We start from the raw sequence: 25391 nt of genomic DNA on the forward strand, positions 1-25391 counted from the left end.
AAAGAATTCCGTTCAATAACGTAATAGACAAGTTAATAACTGCGACTATGGCTCTATTTGTGAGTCTCGACGGTGCATGAATGAATGATAATCGGTATAAGATCACCAGGTCGGTCTATCAAGAGTACCATAATAATGGCTACGAAACATTAATACCGCAGCACAAAATACTGTTCAAAACGGTACAAACCTACCTAAGTTTTAGTTCATGACGGCGATGAAGAGCATTATAATGGTATGTATAGATAAAGTTACTCTCGCTTGCTACTAAATTTTGGAAGAAAGAACCAAGTGAGTAGTAGGACCACCAATGCCCCGAGGACGATTGGGGAAAGTATTTGTACACCATGACGCTGGGCTTGAGCCCCGATAGCTAATGGGAGAATCGCCGCTCCGCTTCCACCGAGTCCTATGGCGAAGCCAATGGCGCTGATATGCAGATGTCTTGGGAGCAGCTTGGTAATTGCCACAATGACTGCTGGGAAGAGGGGGCCAAGGAAAAATCCTTGCAACGAGACGGTAAGAGCTGATACAAAGAATTGGGGAATCAACCAGAAGAGTAGCTGCAAACAAATGGCAGCGCCAAGATAGATCTAAAGTGAGTTAATGGGTGTAACAAATCTAAGCTGGCGATAGACCAACATACCATGACTGCGGACCTCTCGCCGATCCGAGGCGTCACGAAACTCAACGTTATGCGACCTGCGGCGAGGCCAGCCCAAAAGCCCGTAGCCGTCATGCCGCTGGCAAACTCTTCACCATGTCGAACTTGTAACATGAATGTGACAATCCAACCACCCAAAGACACCTCAAGCCCAACATATCCAAGGGTGAATATCGCACACAGCCATGTAACTCTCGCAGAGGGAAGCTTAAACAGTATTTCATGAATGATGGACTCTCTTGGCTCTGGGCCTTTGGGATTGGCCTTTCGATAGGCATCCGCTGACGCAGACCAGAATGTCGTGACTGTCGCAATGAGTTCTACGACCGCGATACCAGCCTACCGCCCCATGTAACTTAGCAAAGTCCGATGACGAAAAGCGCTTAGAAACGACATACCATGACATAATAAAACATGTACCACGGAAGCCCAGCCTTGGTGACCATGATGGTTGCGATTACGGGGCCCATGACGGCTCCGAGGCCATAGCAGGCATGCATCGCATTGACCAGCATACTGGAATCTGCCAAGTTACTGGCTACCCAAGAATTCCACGCAGCATCGCCGATTCCATTACCTAGGCCGGCCAGCATGTAAATGAAAACGAGAGCTGGATAGGGAAGATGGAGGGAGATGGCGATATACGCAATAAGATGACAACCAGACCCTATGATGGCGATGCCTCTTTGCCCCACATTTTCATGGAGGCTGCTATTAAGAGCAGCAGAGAGCGAATAGCCGATAAAGGGAGCGAGAAATATAAGTGAGGTGAAAGAGTAAGGTAGATCATAGTATTTTCCCAACTGATATTAGTTTATTAGATTAATGATATGTAAAACCTAGCCTATAGAACTTGTGAGGTAACTTACATGGGGTATTATGGCCTATGAGCAGTGTGTAAGCGATAACTCTAACGACTGGTTACTTACAGAAACTTACTCCATACGAGGCATCATTAGCCCCCATGACCATCAGACTCCAAAAGACAGCTGCGATGCGGGTAATGTTTGAACGCGGATGATTCCATTTTTGCAAGACATGAGCGGCGTCTTCGGGAGGAGCAGGTGTGGGAGACTCATAGCTCCGACGTTGAAGCAAGTGACTGAAGTCCTCCTGACATCCCCTTGCCGCGACAGGTCCGCGACAGGTGCAGTCCCTTCGCCTGTGGGGTTTGCTGACAGCCGAGCGTCAGGCGGCAGCGCAGGAAGACTCTGCAGTTCGAGCGTTTGCGTACTACCATGACCCATTTTCGATGTCTATAATCTGTGCTGGATTGAGTTGTAAGGGCTGGTAAGCAAGGCCTGCCCAAGAGCGCACAAGTGAAAAAAGGCCTAGTTATTGATGACACTGAATCATGAAATACGGCTGAACGTCGGGTAACTGCTTTGGTGAACATGAACAACAATGACACAAATTGTGGGATCGGACCTAGCTTGGCTTTAGGTAAAGACGGATGTCGGACTTCCCAAAATGGCAAAAGTGGCAACCACTCACAAGGGTGTCACGTTGGTTGTTGAGGTAAGCAACAAGCTATCCGAAGACCTTTCTGAGGCTACGTAATAGCATGGGTATGGCTCACATGTTGTTGCAGATGATGGTGGTAACTGTGGGAGCCAAGCTCGCACCACCTTGCTGGATTTAGCATGAAACTGAATGAAGCCACAATCTGACGAATAATTAGATGTGCAGTGCTCTCTGCCTGTACACAGAAAGTCGGCTCTAGGTAAATACAAGGCCGATGGGCTCACTGAGATGTGACTTATCACACCTCATTAATGATGACTTACTTGTAAATTCTGCCAACTCTGAAGTGGTATGCAATGCAAAGCTTGTATCAAACTGTACCTTGTTGCGACCGTTGGACCCGGGTACGGGAGACCGGCAATGTGGAGTTCAGCTGCCAGTCTAGAAAGTGGGCCGTGTACGGTATCAAGAGACGAAAGTTCCCGAACCAGGTGCCACAATAAAAGGCTCGGTAAAAGCCGTTGTTAAACAAACGTTTCGCCGGTGGGTGGTTCGGTACAATATTCGCTGTCCCCACGGAACATGTTTTCCTTCTGACGGGCACAAGCCAAGAAGTGTGCTAGTGTAACAATAAGCTACTCACTACCGGTAGTCCGGCATTCGTTTAGGTCCTTTGCCTACCCAATAATCAAAGACGCCACTTTGGTTTTATTATGCCACGGGTTGATTATTTTTTCCCCCCACCTCCAAGACTATTTCTGGCATGTTAGATTCCAGGCATAGCTTGCCATGAGTTGTTGCCCAATGGTGAATGGTCCGCAGAGGTCATTCTCGAGGACCCCGCACCAGTGAAGGCATGCCAGCCATATGTGAGTCAGCCGACATGACGGAGTGGCTGGCATTAATGGTTCGTTCTGACCTCCACATTCCTCTAACAACCTCGTATTACTAATTGGTGGTTGGCGGAGAGAGTTGGTCAAGGGGCCACGATGGCCTTTTGTCCTGGTTTTGGTATTCAAGCCCTTGTTTGCTACAGGTCATAGTTTAATAGTCCATTGAGCCAAAGTCACAACGGCAAACAGACGCTGGCATTTCATTGCTTCAGCGCTGTTAAATTATTGGATATTGTTCCTGGAAAATAACCGTCTTGTTTCTGTGTGACTGTGGCTACCGCAGGGTTGATTTGCTTGATTGGCAAAAAGAAGATACTCAGAAAGGAATACCAACATTGCCGGCCGATCATTCTACCTAGCAACATGGAACTTGGCGACTCCAAGGGGAAAATACCTATTCGCATTATTACACTAAATGTCAGATACGCCGTCAAAAAGACCCTGGTCCCGAATGAACAGCCATGGGAAATTCGCCTCCCAAAGTTGGTCGCCCAACTGAGGGTGCATACCGCGGGCCAAATGAATGCATTTGTTTGCATCCAAGAGGCTCAGTATCAGCAACTTCGCGACATTCAAGACAACCTTGGACCACGATGGGCACACATCGGCCGCGGACGCGCTGATGGGCAGTTAGATGGAGAGTTCTCACCCATCTTTTATAGAACTGACCATTGGACCCTTGAGGAAAACCAAACGTACTGGCTAAGCCCTACGCCAGACATTCCCTCAAATGGCTGGGGTGCCCAGATCAACCGTATTGTCACCATTGGGCTGTTCCGACACAAGGCATCATCCACCAAAGTGGTCGTCATGAGCACGCATCTCGATCATCGCAGTCACGAAGCACGTTCTGAGAGTGCAAAATTGCTTCTTAAATTGGCCCAGAAATGGCAGGCAGACTCCTCACAGAACACTGGGGATATCGTTCATGTGTTTCTTGGCGGAGATTTCAACAGCGGTCCTGGCGATGAGCCCCACAGGCTGTTGACTAGCGAGCCTGGCGGTATGGTCGACATCAAAAACCTCGTTCCCGAGTCTCACCATTGCGGGAATAAGATAACCTACACGACGTTTGGGGAGGCGGAGCCAACGATAATTGACCACCTCTTCGTTTTGAACCCCACTGCAATTGACTTTGTCAACTTTGCGGTGCTTTCAAATAGGTTCGATGATGGCATATACTATTCAGACCACCGGCCTGTTCTAGCAGATATAGAGATTCCTGTTGTTTAGAGCAGTTCTCATAGTCAATCAACCTGAGAGAGACTTTTTACTATAGAAGAGACAGAAAGACACCATCATATGCCCCGATGACCCGCGTTTAACTTCTTGCACGAGGTTAAACATTCAGGCCATGTCACGCAGTAGTGGACAGATATAGTTCTGCTATGTTATGTGAAAAGGGTCTTCATTCCAAAAATTATAATCGTGAATCTCGTTTCCCTTGAACTATAACAAAAGGATCATTTTGAACAGAATAGGCTCACTTAAAAAAAGCATACATAAGAATACTGCGTGCCTTGCTACTTAAGCATTGCCTTGAGCCATCCTCGAGGACCTTGATCATCAGCTGTTTCCGCAAACTTTGACGAACCTTCAATAACATCTGTATCCAATGTAAGAACGCCCATCTTTCTTGCCTCGTCTTCTGTGAACGTCCCGTAGTAGTCCATATCATCCATCACCCCTGCCTCTGGCGGGGGCCAAACAGTGTTGATTGCTAAATGAAGAAGGAATGATATGGCGAAACCGAGAGGAAAGGCAAGGTAGTACAAATTGATCCACGCAGAAGCAACATGGACGCTGTTTGGTGTAACACTGGCTGCGAACCCAGGGAGTTGGGTCGCAAATCCACAGACCCACGCTACAAACATCCTGGGATTGATACCGTTCCAGTAGTAATAAGAACCATCGGGCCGGGGGTGAAAAAGGTCTGTAAGCTTAATCTTACGACGACGGATGATGAAATAATCGCATATCTGTATCCCGATGACCGGCCCAAGAAACACGCTGTACGCTGACAGGACGCTGATGAACACCGCGGCTGAGGATAGCAACTCCCAGGGGCAGAGAGCAATGCTCAACACGAGACCGATATAAGCGCCTCGGCGGATGTTAATATAGCGGGAGAACAATCCGGCAAGGTCCATGCCAGCTGAAAAGGCATTATCGACGGAGTTGATGCTCAATTGAATACACAGAAGACCAAGACCAGCGAAGAAAGCTCCAGCACGACTTTTCGCATCGTAGTTGGAGTTAAGCCAAGCTTGTACAATCAATGGTGGATTCCAGATCGGTTCTCCATAGATGACACCAGTGGCTGAAGCGGCCAGGCAACCAAAGGTGGGGAAGATTGCTCCGAAAAATATGATGCTAAACCATTGACCGAATATCTGGTCGCCAGGCCGGCGTGCGAATCGGCAGTAATCGGGTTGATTGGTAAGTCCTACAGCTATACTTCCAATGACGGTGGTGATTCCGTGGACGATCTGCCAGCCTAGTTCGTTGGACGACATCGGCTTCGCGCCCTGCCTAACCAGGGGGCCTGCCTCACCCGCGGTTGCTAATGCCCATATCATGATTGAAACAAGGGTTATCGACGAGATGATGTTGAAAGCCAGGAGCAACTTCTGAATCCGCTCAGGTCTGATATAAAGAATGGGTATGAGCAGCACATTGAAGATAATCCAGCCGATGAAGTCCTTGGTTGTGAGATGTGATGACTCTGGGAACACGTTGCCGAGAGACTCAAAGGATGGGAAGATTGCTGATAAACTGGAGCCATTGTGTTAGCTTCTTTTCGATTATGGGGTATAGCACTTACCAGTTGACAACAGTCAAGCCACCAGTCCATGACTGAACAGCAAACCACACGAGGCTAAGAATAATTCTTTGAACCAGTATGAGGTATTGCCCATAGACACCCCAAATGTAACGAGACACAACGGGGAACCCAATGTGCCACTCAGCACCGACACAGCCGTTTGCTATGGCGACGACAGCGATGATGATCTTGCCTATAATGATGGAGATGACGCTCTGCCAGACTGAGAGACCAGCTGCAACAAGGGAGGCACCCAATTGCCAGTTGGAAACTACTGGATAATCAGTCACCGGTTCTCACAAATCAAATCTTTGCTCGAGAGAAACTGACTAGCCACTTGGTTGGTCAACCAGAAGGAAATGAACGTAGATGTCGTCCATCTTCGGCGCTCCGGCGGCATAGGCCGAATATCCTCATTGATCCAGATATTCGATTCAGCTACATCCGTATCTGGTAGCCTTAGTGATCTGATTATACTGTTAAGATTCATCTTCAAAATCGGTGTCTCAACTGTCGAGCCTCACACGGTTATGATAGAAAAAGGATGTGTGCAGCGTCCAATTTTATGGGACTGGTTCAAAGATGAATTGATCGTTTGTCGCATTTCAAGACACATGCTACCGCGTTATCACTACGAAAGCGTCGCATTCACGCCCACATTCTTCCTGTGCTTATCACCCCAAATACCTCCGCAGTCAAATCACACGGACATCCTGGATATCCAATAGATGTGCTCTTATCATTGGAGGCAGAACTCCAACTCTGAACCTTCACCCATCGATTACCGCGGACTGTTCTTATCAAAGTTTCCCGCTGTTTGTGGGGTCGCTGTTGATAAGAACAAATTGGGCAAAGAAGAACATGTCTCAAACAAGGGCAGCCTAGTCAACCCCGCATCTCTTCTCGGCATCTGACACCCGACATAACTAGTTGCATGGCTTTTGAGGGATTGTCGCGCTTGTACCTTCCAATTTTCATCCCTAATCATCTCTTATGTCGGGTTATCATCGTACGGTCAACAAGTTGGGTACAGGTCGAACATTTAGCCGTTTAACCGCTTAGATAACTAATACGATCTCCAACAATATCATGTACCGTAGATAAGTGACGCGATCACCAGTATGAAGCTCAACAGGCTGGCATATAGACCATCTCCAGGCACTATCTTACTATCAAGCTATTTTCATAGTTGAGTGTTACAATATGGGAGAGCTACCACCGCCAAAGAAAACGGTCCGCATTGGTGTTGATGTAGGCGGTAAGTTGCATCCATGGAATACCAATTTGATATCCGTTAGATCCATCTTGACCTGACTTTTTCGAATTAAAGGGACAAACACCGATGCGGTCGCTATTGATCTTAGTCTCCAACAAACCGTCAATCGCGGCGTTTTGGCCCATTTCAAAACTCCCACGACCCCCGATGCAACCTCTGGTATTGAGGTTGCAGTTTGCACCGTTCTCGCCGCGGCTGGTCTGACCAACTCACCAGAACGCATTGCAAGTGTCACCATCGGAACGACACATTTCATCAATGCCGTTATTGAGCGTGATGTGCGACGGCTGCAGCGCGTTGGCGTTCTTCGACTAAGCAAATCATTCCTGCGCGAAGTTCCGGCCTTCGCCGAATTCCCACCAGACCTGGCAGCCGTCCTCAAGTCATATGTTGGCATTGTTGATGGTGGCCTTCACATCGACGGCTCACAGGAGGCACCTGTCGTGGAGGCCCAAGTTGTAGCCGAGTGTGCAAAGATTCGCGAGAGCGGTGTCACTGCCTTGGTTATTTCAGGGGTGTACTCGCCTATCGATGAAGTATTTGGCCAAGAGGAAAAAGTTCGTAACATCATCCTTCGAGAAATCCCTGGCATCGACGTGGTCTGCAGTAAGGAGGCCAGCGCTAGTATTGGCTTCATCGAAAGGGAGAACGCGGCGATTTTGAACGGCGCTATTCTGCGGTACGCCAGGAAAACAGTCAGCAGGTTTCGCTTAGCCATGAAGAGGCTCAATCTCGAATGTCCATTGTTCCTCACGCAGAACGATGGTACTATTCTGGATGCTGCTTCGGCCGCCAAGATTCCGATCAGGACGTTTTCGAGCGGCCCAACAAACTCCATGCGGGGTGCAGCTTACCTCGCAGGTCTGGATTCCGGCGCCGACAATTCAGCGATTGTGGTCGACATTGGAGGCACGACGTCAGACGTTGGAGTCTTGCTTCCCTCAGGCATGCCTCGACAGGCTTCAGCATATGTTACGGTGGCTGGTGTTAGAGTCAACTACTCCATGCCTCATCTTCATTCCATTGGTCTTGGTGGAGGTTCGATCGTGAGGACGATAGATGACAAGGTTAAAGTCGGCCCTGAGTCAGTTGGACTAGAGCTTGTAACGCGCAGTCTTGTTTTTGGAGGAGACGTCTGCACAACAACGGATATTGCTGTGGCCGCTGGTAAAGCAGTCATTGGTGCTACTGAGAAAGTCAAGGGCCTGGAAACTGGATTCGTCGAACAAGCCATCTCCCGTATCCGAACACTGCTTGAAGGGGCTGTTGATGTTATCAAAACGTCTCCAGACCCAGTGCCAGTTCTTCTGGTTGGCGGAGGCGCGATACTATCACCTGAAAGTTTGAAAGGCGCTTCAAAGCTGGTCAGACCACCATTTCACGATGTGGCAAATGCCGTCGGCGCCGCCATCGCCAGAGTCTGCGGAGCGGTTGACATTGTACAAGGGACAACAAATCAAACAGAAGGCCAGGCAGTCGAAAATGCTAAGAAACTAGCTATCGAACGTGCTATTTCTGCAGGTGCCATCCCGGAAAGCATCAAGATTGCGGAGATTGAGACGATGCCATTGCAATATGTTGCCAACCAGGTCAGGACTCTCGTTAAGGCTGTTGGGGATATTGATCTCCATGCCAAGCTAGATGATACGGATGCATTCAACTTTGAGGACGATGTTGAAGAGCAGGTGGAGAGTACTAAAGACTTCACCCGCGCAACAAAGGAGGAGGAGATAATCGACCCGGTTCTATATAAGCCTGAAGTCAAAGTGAACGACAATGGTGTCGCAGAGTGGCTTATTAGCGAGACGGATTTAGAATATTTAGCCGATGGCTGTTATGTTCTCGGGTGTGCGGGAGGTGGAAGCCCGGCCGCTTCGAAAATACAACTTCGAAACATGTTGCGAGCGGGATATACAATGCGAATTATTGAACCCTCCGCGCTCAAAGAGAGAGACGTCATTTACTGGGGTGGTAAGTTTCACGAATTCGTTTATGCCAGTCTTTTTTGTATATCGCAGCTTGACTAACTGAATGTAGGACATATGGGCTCTCCAGCCGTTTCAATAGAACGTCTCCAGTCGATAGAGACAGTTGACGCCTTCCGAGCCTTGATGGAATATTTGCACCACGACAGATTTGACGCAGTTATGGGTCTAGAAATTGGTGGTGCTAATGGCCTTGAGCCATTCCTGGTTGGCTCCTCTCGGTTCTACGACAGCCCAATCATCGACGGGGACTGGATGGGAAGAGCATATCCCACTTACTGGCAAACCACGTTAGCTGTGCACGCGCCTTTGGAGCTAGTCCCATGTGCCATTGATTCAGGCGACGGCAAGACCATAGTCATGACGAGGGCTCCTAACGATGAGATAGTTGATCGCGCATTGCGCGCCTCGTGCTCAGAAATGGGCTCGCGGGTAGGCATGGCAGCTAAGCCTACAACTGCTGAAAAGGTGAAGAGTTTTGGTGTGCTTAACACAGTATCGCTAGCCTGGAGAATCGGCCGATCAATCGCCCTCTGCCAAGCAACAAATACCATGAGCACAGTTGCTGAGTCGATCATTGCGGAGGCTGGAGGCCCTGAAAGTGCCAAGGTCTTATTTAGGGGTAAGATTATTCGAGTTGAAAGACGCCTCTTCAAAGGCCATTCTTATGGAGAAGTCCATATTGCTGCTTTTGAAGGGGGAGAGGAGGAAGAGGCAAGCAACGTTAAGGATAGGGCTGTTGCTGTGGCAGAGTCCGGCACTTTGAAAATCCCTTTCAAGAACGAGAATATTCTTGCGGAGCACACTAACGAAGATGGTAGTGCTCAAATACTGGCATGTGTGCCGGACTTGATTTCCATCCTGGATAACGAGTCTGGGAGAGCACTTGGCGTTCCCGAGTTCAAATATGGTTATAGGGTTACGGTTATCGGCATTACATGCTCGCCTAGATGGACTGAGACAAAAGCAGGACTGGATATCGGCGGGCCGAGGGCATTTGGTTATGATCTAGATTACAAACCTTTGGGAAAATATGTCGAACCACGAAGTGTTATTCAGGAGTATCTCTCATAGAAATACAATAAGACGTAACTGTATAGTTCTATGGTGTCAGGACTTAGTGTCTACTTCGTGCTTTTTTGGGGGACTTGTACTTTGTGGATAAGGTTTCCTTTCTAAATAGTCATACATTCGGACTTGCGGTGCCGCGCAACGGCGTAACGGAGCGAAAGGCGTGGAAAAGGTGTGAAGACGGTTGATTCTATAAACAGGGGTATGAAGCGAAGGCAGGGTTTTACACCCCTGTAGAGGCACCTCAGAAGCCTACCCTCACAACAGGACTAAACTAGAATTGCAGGCCTTAATTCATGTATAGGGGCTTTCCAATCATTGCAACAACTGTTGCAAAGGCTCCATCGGCAGTAGGAAGAACTTCCAGGACGCCATTGTTGTTATCCCAAGTTCCGACGTGTGAAGTGTCGTCAGTGCTACTGTCTCCACCAATTTTGACTGGAACACCCAAAATCCTCAAAAACCCACCTGAAGTCCGGATTAAATCGATCTTCTCGCTCACTTCGGATACCAAAACGCCTCTAAAACCGATTCGGAAACTCAAGTTTTGTATGACAATGATCGCTTGTGGTTGAACGAGTTGCGTTGGCACTTTTGATGCGTGCTTCATCCTCCGATATGCTGATTCGGGATTCTCAACATCCCTGCTCACGAGGATCAAGTTAGCTTGAGAAACTTTGGAAAGGCGAACTAGTTGAATAGCAAACAATGTGCATCTTAACATACCATGTGCCTGGAGAAACGGCTAATGCTCTGATATCGTTAAAGGTGATAGTAATGTCAACCGAGTCGTCCGCAATATCTGACTCCAAAAGAATCTCACTTTCAGCAGTATTGAAGGAGACCCAGGGCGTGTATGTAAAATCGAACTCCCCTTGATCCGCAGTTTGGCCGAAATCTCCCTCAGCGGCTATTTCCCCTTCTGCATACCGGATGTACATCCTGTCGCTTGGCTTATCACTACTACGCGCGTCTGTCCAGTTCGGTACTACATCTTGATACAGTGGGCAGTAGTATGCAGGAACGCAAACAGAGCTTTTAGGAGCAGCCAGTCTCCTTCCTGATCGGACAGCGATCAACATTCTCTGGCGTTGCTCTGCAGATGCGGAATTACTATCCATAGTGATTCTAAGATGTCTCTGTTAACAATATCTCCCTCCGCCAGTTGTAATGAGATACCTAAGATATCTTACCCTGGTATTTGCTGTTCGCATTTGAGCGCGAAAACAAGCTTCCTCAAGTCTTTGGCCCATCTTTGAGCCAAAGTGCTTCCGACGTTGTTGGCAGACGTTATCAGCGCGGCTAACGCTGCGTCAACATCTCGACTGGAATTACAGAATGCCAATGCGTTGGTATGATACCACTGCAAAAATGTCAAATCACCAGTATCGCCGGTGTCTGAGTGTTTTCTGAATGTCTTCAACGCCTTTTCTTTTAGTCTTCCGTAGATTTCTAGGTTGTGATCTAGGTCTTTAATATATGACTCGATCTGAACTGCGACTTGGTCTTCAGCTCCCTAACCAATCACTGTCAGCTTAGTGTTAAGAGACGTTACTCGGATGTGATTTTACTAACGATATCAACTAGCATTAGATAGCTGTGAGATTTCATGCGTGGTTAAAGAATGTTATTTCTCTCGTCTAGGAGGATTTAATTACTTACTCCTTCAAAGATTCGATGTACGAATCCTTAGAGGTAGGATCATAAAACAGACTGTTCGGATGAAGATAGTTGTTACAAGCTTCAAAGATCCCTGAGTTGGTATAGTCTGCTGGGACTCTTGGGGATACAAAGGGTCCTTTCTGAGTCTTGCTGGCAATGTATATGGCAGTATCTCCACTCGGTTCGAAGTCGAGTGCCTCCTTAATCGCATTGGCATAGGCTAGCCAGAAGTTTCTGCAGGCTTTCGTATATGCCATTGTTATTCTCAGTCCTGAATTCAAGACGATGACTTAGCATGCAAATTCAACCAGACTTCATGACGCACGATATCGCCAAGTCTCATCAATGGGATAAATGTCTGGCCCGAGACACACAACCATCAATGGTATCCTGGGTCGAAATCAATACGATGTATGATGATTGCTTCTCAACTTACTTTCACTAGATGCCGAACCGGCTCTTTGCTGGCTCTAATCGAGGAGCTATGTCTTGCGGGCTTTCCGAAGTTGCTCTTGCAAGTACTTTGTTTACCTCCCCGCATCTTGAATATGACACACGCAATCAAATCTGTTCGATATTGGATAATTTCCGCTTGTGGAAAGGTACCAAAAATTTGGCAGTGTGCGTACAACTTTCTTGATTTGTCTTGACCAGAAAAGGTAAGGATGTCTCAGTTTTTGAGATTGTGGGCCCATTCTAAGCTTCAATGGAGTATACCAAACAGGTATCCGAGAATATGCAGCTACTGACAGAATCTTTGCTCTGAACAGACGCATATCTAGATGCAATTTGATTACTTATGAACAAAATTTCAAAATCACACCTTGCCATGATTGTCATTAGCTTTAGTATCACCATACCTGACAACAATTTAAGACTTTCACGCTTACACAAATTCCATTAATGCATACTTCATGAGTCCCTGGTTATACCTTTGTTTCTACTGACTAGACAACTTGGAGATTCATATTTTCTTAACTGTCAGTCACCAGATAGCCCGACTGCTTCACAAGATGATTTTCTTCTTCTTAATGCTAGGTTATTTCTTATCAGTTTCTTCGACATGTTCGCTAGCGTTTTTGAAAACATTCTCGGATGTAACAACACCGACGTTGGCCTCCTGGCCATCAAAGAGCCAAGCAATGCTTTCAAGTGTATGACCTCGAGTTTCGGGGTAGGTGAACCAAACAGATATAAGCATGGCAACCAAGATTGCAACGAAGACAAAGTAGTACTTCCACTGGATGGCATCGAGAGCAATCGGATTAATAAAAGTATTGAAGAAAATGGCCCCGAGAGAAACCATTTGACACATGGCCAGCCCTCGGGCTCGTAGTTGATATGTCCAGATCTCGACCGGGTACGAGACGACAAGTGGCGTAAGTGCAATATCGTAACCGAGGAAATAGCTAAGAAAACCAGTCAGTAAGCTGCCATCTTGAGCAAAAGTAAAGGGCGAAACAATACGTACATGAATAAGAAGGGGACGACTGCAAGTCCAGTGGGGCCGTGGCCGGTAGCGGCAAAACTGCCAGAAAGCCCAGTGACAATAATATAAGAAACTAGCATAATAACACCACTGGTCATAAATAATGCCTTACGTCCAACCTTATCAACACAGGCGGCTGCGGCGATGGACCAGATAAAGTTCCAGATTTGTAGACAGCCTGAAATAAGCGTCTGGTTGGTGACAGATGTGATGCCGACAGAGTCCAGGATGATGGCTAGGTAGTAACTGACAACGCCGTTGCCGCACCACTGCGCAAAGATGCCGAGACTAACAGAGATCCATAGACGGTGGCGATTTCCAGGTGTAGACCACAAATCGGCCCAGGAAGAACTTTCGTTAGCTTCTTTTTCGGCCTTGAGAGTTTCTTCAATTTCGGCCATCTCAAAAGCAACAAGAGGCGCGTTGAGGTCACCACCGCAATGAGACTTGGCAAGATTCATGCGTGCCTCGTCGGCGCGATCCATTGACACAAGCCATCGGGGAGATTCGTCCATCATAAAGAGAGACGGAATTATGATGACTGGAAGTAGAGCCATCAGTCCAGATGGAATCCTCCATGAGGCTGAACTTTCCATGTTTCGGGTGCCGAAGGTCTGCCAAATATTCTTAGTGCTTGTACGAAGAACTCGAGGTTTGAGAGCTCCTTACCGCCCAAGCCGCCACAATACTACCGATATACCAGCCGCAGTTATACTTTCAACGCATGTTCGATTAGCTAGGTATTGGAAAGAAAGAAAGAACACCGAAATGTCTTCCAGGGGTAATGCTACGAACCACGCTGGATGCAATACCACGGTGCGTGGGGAAAGCGTTCTCGGCAATGAGCAGTGGGGCGCCGACCGATAGGCCTTGGGAAACTCCCATGATGAATCGGGCAACAATGAAGGCAGCCTGGTTTGGAGCAGCAGTCTGTAAAGCGGTGCCGACTAAAGCAGCCAAAACGCTTAGCCAGAGGCCGATCTTGCGACCCCAACGGTTGCAAATAATGGCGGAGGCTGGAAACCCAACGACGGCACCAAGAGAATACACGGCATTGATAAAACCAAGCCATGCGCCAGTTGGGTTGCTCATGAATTCACGCCATTGTGGCAGAGCTAGAAAGCCGTTCATAATGGAGCCGTCAAATCCGTTCGAGCTTGTGAACAGCATGAATGAGGCGATACAAAAGTTGAGCTTGATGAGGTGCCTTTTTTTCCACCACGGAACTCCATCGTTGGGAAGTACGCTCGCCAGCTCGTGGCCAACAGCCTTAGCGTCTCCTACTGATGGCTGCTTCATTGTGATGTTGTTCGATGAACGGACCCGGAAGGAACAATGTGCATGAGGAAGATATCAAGGCGAAGGGATCAGAAAAGCATGTAGAAAGAAGGCAACACAGTTCGTCCTATCACGATCCTTTTAAACACGAAAAGAAGACTTCAGTTGCATGCAGAATCAGCCCATGTTAAGGAAACCGACCACCGTTTGACCTCATGTCGTCAGAGTTGTACTAGAAAGCGGGCTACCCCAAGCAGCAAGGCCGAGCCCCAGAGGACCCAATCAACCCCAGAGATTCCACACATAAGCCCTCCGGGTGAGGCAAGAGCTCTGGGGATTCTCAGTTCTGGGTGAGACCAGTCCAATGAGTATCTTGGCAGTTAACCCCCTTCGGACCGCGAGTCGGGGGCAGTGGAGTCTATAGACTGCAAAGCGGGGCACACGCTTGCTTGGTCTAACTTGGCGTATCATTGAATGGCAGTTGGAAGCGCCTGCAGGGCGAGGAAGCACATCAACCTGATGGAAACCTCTTTCATTTAGGATGATACCGGACGGAGTAGCTCGGAAATATTCGGTCATAATCCTTCCTGGTGTTTATCAAAGTCGTGGACTTATAGAGCGTTGCGCAAAGTTGTATGGGTAGCATTGACGGTATTTCGCCCTTTGTGGCTCCGCTTAAGCACATCAGCTGGCACAGTCATTGAAAGTATACAGAGGCTTGAAATATTCAAATTCAGTCTCTTTTACCAAAAGAAACCTTGCTATGAAGTCGCTCAAGTGAGGCTGAATACCAAGCAACGATTGTGTTCACGTGTCAAAGTGATGACGTTTCTTAGGCAGGCCCCTGTATAAAGCACCGCTAAGGGGTAACCCACTTTGTCTTAGGGACCTTGAAACCAATCAACTAGTCACAACTTAGCAAGTCGGAGCTCAGGCTCATCAACGATTACACTACATCTTCCTTCACTCTGGTACACCGAGGACTTGAAAGACTACGCGCGGCGCCAGGACAAGAACAAGGCCAGTTTTAAGGATAACCTTGTCTTCAAGAAGTTGCTCATACAGTTTTGATATCTTCGGCATGTCCTTTTCATGAGGTGAAAGTCCTATCTTATTTTCAAGGCAAGGTCAGCACCGTGGACATGAGTTATGGCTAAAGTTCGGTTATTACCCCGTGAGGCCGGGGAGAACTCCGTGTTGCTTCTGTCCATTTTGGGCGGAACATCGGGCCGACAAGCTCAAGACCCACTCTTGAGCAGGAATTGGACGTGTCCCCATGCTCATGTGGCCGAATCATCCTGGGATTACGGCAACTATTGGCATGGTCAAGACTTACAAGACTTACACTATGAACCCTTTGGACACAATGAATGGGTCTGCTTGCTTATGGGATTCTCATCTAAGCGCCCTCTCAAGTCGAGATTGCTTTACTACGAAGCCCTTGTATTTAAGGGCTTAGTTAATTCTTATAGCGAGCGAAGCAGTACACGTGGACTTGTACCTGTAGGTAACCTTCACAGAAGCCAGACCGAGAGCCAATTGCCAAGGGAAGATTCTTCCATGACGGCAAACCGGCTACCGATATTGCATTATCCAAAGTCCCGGACACGGCGAAAATTGGCGGCTACTTAACCTAAGGGACAACTGGAGGCTTTCTGAGCATATCACGTGTTGTTTCCACCAATGGTTCCACAGGTCTTGGCTGGTTGTTAAGATAAGCGACGATTACCAATTCCTTTTCTCAATGTGCCAACGCTTAAATGATTAGGAAAACTCAGACTCCTTGTTCCTTGTAAAAACTATATAAGCCCATCGTTGTGTTTCTGGTTAGTCTGCAAGTTTTATGACATCAACATCGACTAATAAGGAATTATAACAGGCACGCAATTAGTTTCGTTTCGGAAGACCTGCATCATTATCAACAAGAAGCCAACCACAGTTCTACCTTGAGAAGCAACTGAAACAAGCGAGCAATTAAACAACTCTCTCTGCATTTGCAAGCCGAGAAAACTAATGCTTACGGTGTTTGCCGATCCAGCGCAGAGTGGACTTCTCTACTCTCTACCGTTCAACAAGACTATTCGTCCGACTTTATCGAAAAAAAAAAAAAAAAAAAGATCGAGATTCACACTAGTGTCGCAGGAGGCGGCGACACAATCAAGAGCCCATGTCTCAACAACCAGATGCACAGTCCAGTGCTCAATATCAGCAATTCAACTGGCACCAAGACCTAAGAATGGATGACGAAGGGAATTCCCCAACTCTCTCTCGGTCAGCTTTGAACGCAGAAGTACCACGTGGACAGCAGCTGAAGGCGTATCGCGACCTTCTTCAGAGCCTGGATAAGGAGAACGAGAAGAGAGCAGAGAGATTACTCTCCGATATGGGCAAGAAAACGGAGAAAAGGTCGTAAGAATATTGATAGAAGCTCAATTCATGGATTGCACTATAAGAACGGGATTCTACGTTCTATGTTTGCATTCCAGTCATTTTATGATGCCGCGACTTAAATTAAGAAGAGTAAAACATAGCTCAGCATCTCAACCTTATAAAGGAGAAAACATTAACAAGCGGGTGAGTCTATTGATCAATCGGAAAGTACCGTGTGCTTCAAAACTCGAATTGCATACTTTCCGTGCAATTGGCCCACACAAGCAACTGAGTTTTTGAGGTGTGACGGAACTAGAGATATGACAATTGGGCTAGGAAGGTGTAAAAGAGTGCCTTAATTTAGAAAGAAAGGATTTGCGTGAGGAAGCACATGCATACGTCTACGGTGTGCGATTCAGAAGCTTATGTAAAACACACCTTGCTCGGTGTGCTGGGTGAGCATTGTCTCCACCTAGTTTGAAGCACCTAGCTTTACATGCTTTACTATCGTCGTTCATGTCTAACTTCCTTCCACGACTTTCATCACACTTCCGTTATCATACCATAGCGTGCATCTCTTCCTGGCTATATACAAGTGCATATATTTGGTTCTGACTTATCGTGACACATCGTGCCTAAACACCTTCATGGCGTTGAGAGTCAAATTACAACTTTGATCACGTCATTCTAGGCGATCTAAACGAGATGACTTTGGTTCGTGTTCTTAAGCTGCTTGCATGATAGAAATGGCTAGCTTCATGGTTAGATTACCAAAGGCATAGCGCGCAACGAAGGCGAACCCGCGTAGGTAGTCCAGCTTGTGTGAAGTAATATCAATTAGCTCACTATCGAATAACCTTTGTAGTCTGTCTGTCTCACGTTGAAAGAGAGCCGGATTGATTATGGTATTTAACATTTGTAGGTCGGATGAGATGCATAGGATGAGAGCTTTAGGGGTGCGTTAGCCAGGGAAATTTTGACATCATTCCAATAGACAGTTTTCTCAGCCGGTGTCAGCAATTTCTCGGTTGTCGCGTTACCTATTCGGCTACAAAAGTAGTATTGAACAGGCAAGACAGGAACTCTGACAATCATTATATACAGATTCGGGGTTCAATCTTGATCTTGTACAATCACAAAAACCGGCTATACTCTAATTACATAAGGTTTAGAGCCTCGGCAAAGGCTTGGACTGGCCGTCTTGGTCAATTCCAGCCTCGACAGCTTTGATCTGCAGCGCCAAAATCTTGGAGAAATATCGGCAGATTGCGAGGTTGCCGCCCATAAACCAGAACCCGGGGTGTCCGCTCCGCCGCCACATTGTCCTGAACTCACCTTCCTCGTCATAACCCCAAACATCACCAATCCTGTCTGCAAGCTCATCGCCAAAGATGTTCCTGGCCTCGGTCCTCATGTTTTGGTATCCCGTCGCGAAGATGACCTCATCCGCCTGGAGCTCTGACCCGTCGGCGAATCGTAGACCGTGAGGAAGCACCTCCGTGATCTCCTGCCCCTGCTTGATCTTGATCTCGCCGTCGATAATGAGCTGGCTGCATCCGACATCGATGTAATATCCGCCGCCTCGCTGGAAATACTTGACGAAAAAGCCGCCACCGCTGGGGCCCATGTCAAGCTGGAAGCCGACCTTTTGTAGCCCTTCGAGGAGTTTGGCATCGTTGGCATTTTCCAGTTCGGTCATGCCGATTTGGAGCGACTTGAAAATCTCCGCGGGTAAGCTCCACAACCAGAGATCGGCGTCGTCGACGGGCGCGGAGTCCTCATCATAGAGCCCCTTCAGTCCGATATCAGTAATGGAAGCAGATGAAACGACACTGGTGGAACTGCGTTGGACCATCGTCACATCGTATCCGTTCTCGTAGAAATCCTGGGCTATATCATGGCCGGAATTGCAAGATCCGACAACAATAGCCTTCTTCCCTTTGGAGTTGGGCTTTGCGCCGGCAAACTCTGAACTGTGACACAGGCGGTCGCCTTTGAAGTTGCTCATGCCCTTGATGTCAGGGAAGAACATCTTGCCAGAGTGGCCTGTGGCCTGGATGACGTGGCGGGGGTGCAGGACCCGAGTTTCCTTGGTCCCGTCGGGCTTTTGACGGTCCAAGGTAAGCGTCCACTGCCTCTTTGAGTCGTCCCAAGACGATTTGGTCATTGTCGTCGACGTCCAGACATTGAGCTCGAGAAGACTGGCATATGCTTCGAAAAAGTCCGCGATCTTGTCTTTGGGAGTGAAAACTGGCCAGTTTGCTGGAAAGTTGATGTAGGGTAAATGGTCGTACCAAACGGGGTCGTGCAGCACAAGTTGGTGGTATCTCTTGCGCCAGCTATCCCCCACCCGGCCGTGCTTGTCGACGACCAACGCATTTATGTTGAGCATCTTTAAACGAGCAGCGACGGTAAGTCCGGCTTGGCCAGCACCTAATACGAGGATAAGCTACTTGTCCGACGCGAGCAGTTCCGGGCTTTAGGTACTTACCGATGACCACCACTGTCGGTTCCGTGTTTGTGTAGTTGAGCTCGTCGTCCCTCTTTTCTTTCCAGTTTTTACCGTCTCGAATGCCAACATGCTCGACCCCCTTCTCACGGCGGTGCCGCAGGGGTTCCTCATGGCCGTTCAACTCTCGTAGAACGGTGAAGAAGGTGAGGATCTCCCACTTGTCACCCGACTCCACCATCCGGACGACACCCTGGCCGGGCCCGACCTGGGTCTGGACGTTGATGTAGAACTGGAGACATAGGACCTTGCCGTAAGCATCAATGGGAGCAAGTCGAGGAGCCCGATTATCGGAAGACGCGTCCACGGCGACCTCGGTCAATCGGCACCGGTCGGCAAGAAACTTTTCGATTTTTTCTCTGCCCTTCAGAGTCCGTAGATCCCATGATAAACAGAGGTGGTCCCTCCAATACCCGTCTGACACGAACAGCTGTGCGAGAGCTTTGTAGTTCTTGGACCTCAAAGCAGCGTTGAAGGCGTTGACAGCCTCCACGGCCACCTTCCCCGCATCAACCGATGTTGAACGGACTGTTGGAGGATATGGGCGGGGTGGGAGGTTCACCGAGCCTGGCTCGACACGTTCGTTGTGCGGAAACTTTCCTGTCATGGTGTATTTGGTCTGAAGGAAGAAATTGGAGGCAGTCGTCCAAGCAAAGATGGGCGGGTATGGTTCAAAATAGCTTCAAAACCGAGGCTAAGATGCAGGATTTAAACACGATTGCTACCCCTCTTGACAAGGATAGGAACCCTCCCGTTACTCCGCGCCAAAGTTGAGTCGTGACATCACCTGATAAGCCAGACGCGGCCCGTAGGATGAGGGGTTCCCGGGGATAGATCGGCCTCAGCGATGGATATCCGTAACTGGCGACGAACCTGTTACCAACTCTGCATCGATATGCGGGTGTCAGTTCTGGCGACTCAACAAGTTTCGCCATTCTGGAGCTCGTTGGCTCAAGAGCTGCCAAGAATGGACCATAAGCTCCAGTTTCCCGCCGGTCTCTGTCTCGGTTTGTCTCTCAGCTGCATGCTGTGGGCGCGAGGAGCTGCCCCAAGGGTGCATATTGCGGGGGGGCCAGGCCGTAACCCGTAGCCTCCGGGCAAATCACAGAGCTCGGGGATGCAGATGCTGGAGGAGACAATGATGTGTTTGGCCCAGACAGCCTGAACTCTGCCTTGAATGGGGGCTTGTGGGACCCGTTGGCGGCTCGAATTACCCCAGAATGGGGCGGCGGCAGCATGAATGCAGGACGGGCGACTCTCCGCCGTCTGTCTTCTCCGCATTTCAGTTCGCGGGGGTTGGGCATGGAGGCTTTTGTTGCCTTTGGCTAAAGGTGCCTCCAGATGGTCCCAAGCATTCAGCAATAGATGCCTGGGTCATCTCAGGTAAGCTCTTAACTTGAAGGGAGTTGTGGCTACTCTTCTAGCTCATTCGTGAATCTCCCTATCTCAGCATCTCTGCAGTGGCAATGCAAGAAAGCAGGACAAATCCTACAGAGCAAACTGGGATACGCCAGCAGGTCAGGATGTGTGGGGGTAAGTGCGGGGAATTGCGGCAGCCCGCATCAAGTAATCCGGGGAAAAGGAAAAGTCCGACACAATCCGTTTCCAATGGCGCGCTATCTGTGTCGAGAAACATCGAATTTATGGGGGCTCGGATTTCAATGATGACATTGGCTAATCACTCTATTGGAGAACTTGTCTGATTTCATATGATCGTATTAGAAGGTGGACTTGTTGACCTTCTGTGTTGGTAATTCACACAACCGTCCCTAACTTGAAGAAAGTTTTTGAAAATGAGAATAAGATTTTTGAGTCTTTCATAAAATTTCTTTAATACAGACCCCAAACCCAAAAGCAATGTCCCATAATTATGACTTTCGAAAGTTAATTACGCGGTGTTGAGGGTATAGTAACTAAGTTAGTTGTTGATGGAAAGGCATATTAGATTAAGCTTACGGTTGCTAATGGATATTGTCCTATAGTAGGACTGAACTATGAAAAATGTTTCTTCTGTCTAAACGCCGACCCACTAAATGGCCAACAAAGTGAAGATCAGATCAAATGGGTCCGGCAATGATGTGCTTCGGAGAGCAGACACTGATACAATCACAGATGTTGAGGACCTGGAGCTTACCATCCATATCATCATCAAAGAAATTATCAACGTTCAGGCAACGTCTCGGAAATGATTTCTACCAGGAAACCACAGACACTGATGCTGTTGGCTTAAATATTACGAGGTATTCACGGAACAGGAACCAAAGATTTTTGAAATGATCTCATATATCAAACATGAGGACGCCTCGGCACAAAGGATCGTCCGATATCTAATCGCATTTACATCCAGTGTCTTAAATCATACTTATGTACAAGAAAGTTTGTGAGCAAGCATACCCAAGTGGGCATCACAAGCTCGGAACAACGCAACAACTTCTAGGTTTTTTTTTCTCCATCCATCTTCGCCTTCCAAGTCCCCAATGGGGATACTTAGTAGGCAGCGCGGGCAAGGCGGGCAGCGCGGCGGTGCATAGAGCGAGCACGGCGGCGAGCAGCAGACTTGTCACAGTCGCTGTCGGCGGAAGCGGTCTGGGAGGGCTGGGCAGAGGGCTCAGCGGGGACGGTGCCGTTGCCGGAAGCGGGAGTAGAGGGGACGGGGGTGACGGGGGTGGTGGCGCCGTCGCTGCCAGTGCAGTCACCGTCGGAGGTCTGGCCGAGGAGGTTGGCGGTGTGGTCCTCGCAAGAGTTGGGCCAGGTGACGGGGCCGGGGGCGGTGTAGTTCTTGGGGCAGGGTAGTAGATGTTGATCAGCAGACCGGGCTCCTCGCCGGTGTAGGCACCGGGGAACTTGACGGTGGGAGCGGGGGTACCGGAGGCAGCACCCTCGACGGAGATCTGAGCGCAAGCAATGTAGAACTGGGCACCACCCTTGGAGCCGGCGCCGTGGAGACCGACGTGCTCAGCACGGAGCAGGTACTCGCCGGTAGGGACCTCCTTGGGGAGGGTGAAGGTGAAGTTGTGGATACCGGCGTTGTTCACGTACGTGGCCCACTGGAGACCGGCGTCGGTGATGTCGGAGGTGGTCAGCTCGTAGATCTTGAACCAGTCACCGTCACCCTTGTAGGAGGAGACGGAGTCGGGAGCCTTGGAGAGGTAGACGGCGAGGGGGCCGGGGTGGCCCATGTCGTTCTCGACGATGAAGCCGAGCTCGTCGCCGGCCTTGACGGCCTTGGTCTTGGTCTTGGCCAGGACGTCATCGTCGTTGCCGCCCTTGTTGCAGACGATGCCCTCAGAGGTGACATCCTCGACGGGGGAGTTGGAGTTCTTGGCCTCACGGACGAACTCGTAGCGCTCGGTCTGTTCGCCGTTGACGATCAGGGTAGGGAAGACGTAGTGGGCGGTGGCCTGGGACACGAGGGCCGCGGCGGCGAGGAAACCGAAGGTACGCATCTTGGTTGTTGGTTTTTGGTTGTTTTTGGGGAGGTGGTAGAGAGAATGTGGTTGTTGTCGAACAAAGACTGGACGGGAGAAAATGAAGAAGCTTGATTTTCCACCAGGGAATGAATGAATGAAGATTCGAAAAAAAAGAAAGAGAGTGGTTTGTACAATGACAAAAGACAGTGATGTATGGTTGAGAACGAAGAGAGAAAGGGAAATCAGAGTTTAACGGCCGCGAAGAAAGGATATCTTATATCTCGAGCCGTCATTCTCTCACCCCTGGCAGTCGTTACCCATCAGCGGCCCATGGCATCCCATGAACCAAACAATATTTCTGCCTTCTCCACTCTCTGTCATTCCATCTTCTTTCTCCCTAGGCATCGTGGGCTTGACCACAAAAAGGGGTGATTCGCCCACGTTGGCTAAGCAAGGGTTCGATATCGTCCACTAGAATCAAAAGAGGATTCTGGGCAAGCTCGTTTGAAACGTTGGAGCGACCCATCTGCAGGATCAAATTCCCACCAAGCACGGCTCCCACGGCCGGGGATGATCCCCTCATCGGGTCAGAACTAGAGTACGGTTGACGACATCCACCCCTGAAGGACTGTCCACGATGGGGGGGGCATCACGGTCGAAATATGGTCGCCAAGCTTGGCTCATGCGCCGATTCCTATATGATCCTGTTCATCTAAAGTCGCCCTTACGATAGGTTCGAAAAGCGCTCCCCTGCAAACTACGGGTCCTCGGCTGCGTGTGCCTGGCATGGGCCTCCAAATCGGTCGCTTATAGATTGCCCGGGGTCCACACAACTCGCCTCATTCGACTAAGCCGTTGACGGGCATGCCCGTCCAGGTCTATCGCCGTTTGGCGGTTAACAATTTCGGACGATATGCCACGTTTGTTGGTCAAGCCCTGGCAGTATGTTGTCAGGGGCTATGCGAGATTTGGGACCAGAAGTACCCATTTACAAATATTGGTTGACATCTTTTTGGGCCAAGTACACAAGCTACTACAGCAAGGCATCACGTATAGCAGAAAACAGCGGTATTTCCAAAAAGAACACATAGTTCCCCAGATACAATATAAGTAGGTTTCCCTTCAGACGGGATCGTAGCCGGGAGGTCATGTTGTGCTGAACTTTGTTCTGGTTTGTGATCGACGCGCCCCGAAGTGTGGTGGGCGCCACCTGAAACATGGGCCAGCGGCACAGCGAGAGAAAAACCGCTGGGCCCAATTCCCTGTCGCAGATCAATTTACTCGGGACGAAAACTACACCAGAAAAAAAAAAAAAAAAAAAGGAGGTGTCCACTGTTGTGCCGTGCTCGCAGCCATCACAGGACTCTCCATGTTCGGACACGTCCAGAATGTGCAGTTGATTGCAAGTCACAATTTCTCGGTCCCTAAAGCCGAGGCCAGTTAGGCGTGGGCAACTGAATTTGATCTTTGTGTTTTGTAATCATGCACCGTGACGGCCATGACTTGACCAGCATTGGGCCTGTGGCAATCGTCATGATGCCCCTCCAGCTTGACCCAGCGCTTCACATTTAGAGTGAAAATAGAGTACGGTTGTTTAAGTGCCGCCTGCCGAGATATCATAGCAACTCCTATTAAGACCTGGATCAGCCAACTGGGCGGTGCTCTCATCCCATGTTGAGAGAAAAGATGCCTGTTGTGCTGGTCAGACTCCGCTAAAGATCTTCAGTAGATCCAGATTACGACATGTACCGTGGCTCCTCTTTGCTCCATCAAAGGAGAAGGCCGTCTGTGAGAAAAACACCAAGACCATTCCATCCGTAATATAGGTTAATATCGGACTCCATGGATATTTTCTTACCATGGGCGCTGCCCAAAGAGCCCATGGATGTAAATCGAATTTTTTTCAGGCGCCTCTGCAGAATCGGATTGAACGAGAGCCAACCAATACTTGAAATATTTGCCGTATCCACTGCTCCTTAGCATTTGTCTGCTCCCGGATCCATTGCATAGTCAACCAAAGAGGGCAATGATGTGCTCACCGCAGCGATACGACTCATTTCACTGCTGCAGAAGAGTTCTTGTGGTTTCAGATGCCCTTCGCTTTGAGTGAAGTTATTTGGAAAGGTATCCGAAGCCGACTTCCCTGACGATGAGATGACGGGATGTTATTACACGAAACATTGGCGGTGTATTCGTCTAAATTTTACAATCTTGGGCCTGTCATGTCCTGGCAAAACAAATTGCTGCCAGCGAGGTCAGGGTCAAATATTGCCAATATTGTACTATTTCTGGGAAGCGGTAGGCATGATACGAATCCATCCATAGCTGGTGCTATGTTCGGCCTGTAAAGTGGGTTTAGCGAGCGTATTCGCCATATGGAAATCCCCAGCTGCTGTGCCGTCTCGGAATACGAATACCGTTGTTTATATGGCTGCCATTGTTATAACTTTTACGATCGTAGGAGAGAAACAAAGCAACCACTAAGCCTAAACTAGT

At 48.8% G+C, this 25391-nt stretch overlaps 8 protein-coding genes across 8 annotated transcripts; 2 read left to right on the forward strand and 6 right to left on the reverse strand.

The window, feature by feature from the left end:
• Positions 1-251: 251 nt before the first annotated feature.
• CTRU02_206482 (major facilitator superfamily transporter) lies at positions 252-1911 on the reverse strand (the record flags this gene model as incomplete). Its single annotated transcript, XM_070204727.1, has 6 exons — positions 252-593; positions 647-1003; positions 1063-1467; positions 1534-1548; positions 1604-1787; positions 1844-1911. 6 exons carry the CDS (start codon positions 1909-1911, stop codon positions 252-254), a joined length of 1371 nt encoding a protein of 456 aa, XP_070061831.1.
• Positions 1912-3384: 1473 nt separating this feature from the next.
• Positions 3385-4254, forward strand: CTRU02_206483 (endonuclease exonuclease phosphatase family protein; the record flags this gene model as incomplete). Its single annotated transcript, XM_036730094.1, has 1 exon — positions 3385-4254. The coding sequence occupies one exon, from the start codon at positions 3385-3387 to the stop codon at positions 4252-4254; it is 870 nt and encodes a 289-aa protein (XP_036578067.1).
• Positions 4255-4544: 290 nt separating this feature from the next.
• Positions 4545-6335, reverse strand: CTRU02_206484 (ncs1 nucleoside transporter; the record flags this gene model as incomplete). The annotated part of the gene is made up of 3 exons (XM_070204728.1): positions 4545-5796; positions 5846-6119; positions 6176-6335. The coding sequence occupies 3 exons, from the start codon at positions 6333-6335 to the stop codon at positions 4545-4547; spliced, it is 1686 nt and encodes a 561-aa protein (XP_070061832.1).
• A 713-nt stretch (positions 6336-7048) lies between these two features.
• On the forward strand, positions 7049-10180 carry CTRU02_206485 (hydantoinase/oxoprolinase; the record flags this gene model as incomplete). The annotated part of the gene is made up of 3 exons (XM_036730096.1): positions 7049-7103; positions 7176-9092; positions 9159-10180. 3 exons carry the CDS (start codon positions 7049-7051, stop codon positions 10178-10180), a joined length of 2994 nt encoding a protein of 997 aa, XP_036578069.1.
• Positions 10181-10466: 286 nt separating this feature from the next.
• On the reverse strand, positions 10467-12096 carry CTRU02_206486 (uncharacterized protein; the record flags this gene model as incomplete). The annotated part of the gene is made up of 5 exons (XM_036730097.2): positions 10467-10821; positions 10904-11305; positions 11371-11693; positions 11753-11774; positions 11840-12096. 5 exons carry the CDS (start codon positions 12094-12096, stop codon positions 10467-10469), a joined length of 1359 nt encoding a protein of 452 aa, XP_036578070.2.
• A 782-nt stretch (positions 12097-12878) lies between these two features.
• Positions 12879-14627, reverse strand: CTRU02_206487 (sugar transporter; the record flags this gene model as incomplete). The annotated part of the gene is made up of 4 exons (XM_070204729.1): positions 12879-13248; positions 13311-13942; positions 13998-14042; positions 14124-14627. 4 exons carry the CDS (start codon positions 14625-14627, stop codon positions 12879-12881), a joined length of 1551 nt encoding a protein of 516 aa, XP_070061833.1.
• A 3517-nt stretch (positions 14628-18144) lies between these two features.
• Positions 18145-20092, reverse strand: CTRU02_206488 (uncharacterized protein; the record flags this gene model as incomplete). The annotated part of the gene is made up of 2 exons (XM_036730098.1): positions 18145-19409; positions 19468-20092. 2 exons carry the CDS (start codon positions 20090-20092, stop codon positions 18145-18147), a joined length of 1890 nt encoding a protein of 629 aa, XP_036578071.1.
• A 1798-nt stretch (positions 20093-21890) lies between these two features.
• CTRU02_206489 (glycosyl hydrolase family 61) lies at positions 21891-22931 on the reverse strand (the record flags this gene model as incomplete). Its single annotated transcript, XM_036730099.2, has 1 exon — positions 21891-22931. The coding sequence occupies one exon, from the start codon at positions 22929-22931 to the stop codon at positions 21891-21893; it is 1041 nt and encodes a 346-aa protein (XP_036578072.2).
• Between the last annotated feature and the right edge of the window lie 2460 nt (positions 22932-25391).

The sequence above is a fragment of the Colletotrichum truncatum genome (assembly GCF_014235925.2).
Source record: "Colletotrichum truncatum strain CMES1059 chromosome Unknown Contig_0003, whole genome shotgun sequence".
NCBI lineage: Eukaryota > Fungi > Ascomycota > Sordariomycetes > Glomerellales > Glomerellaceae > Colletotrichum > Colletotrichum truncatum.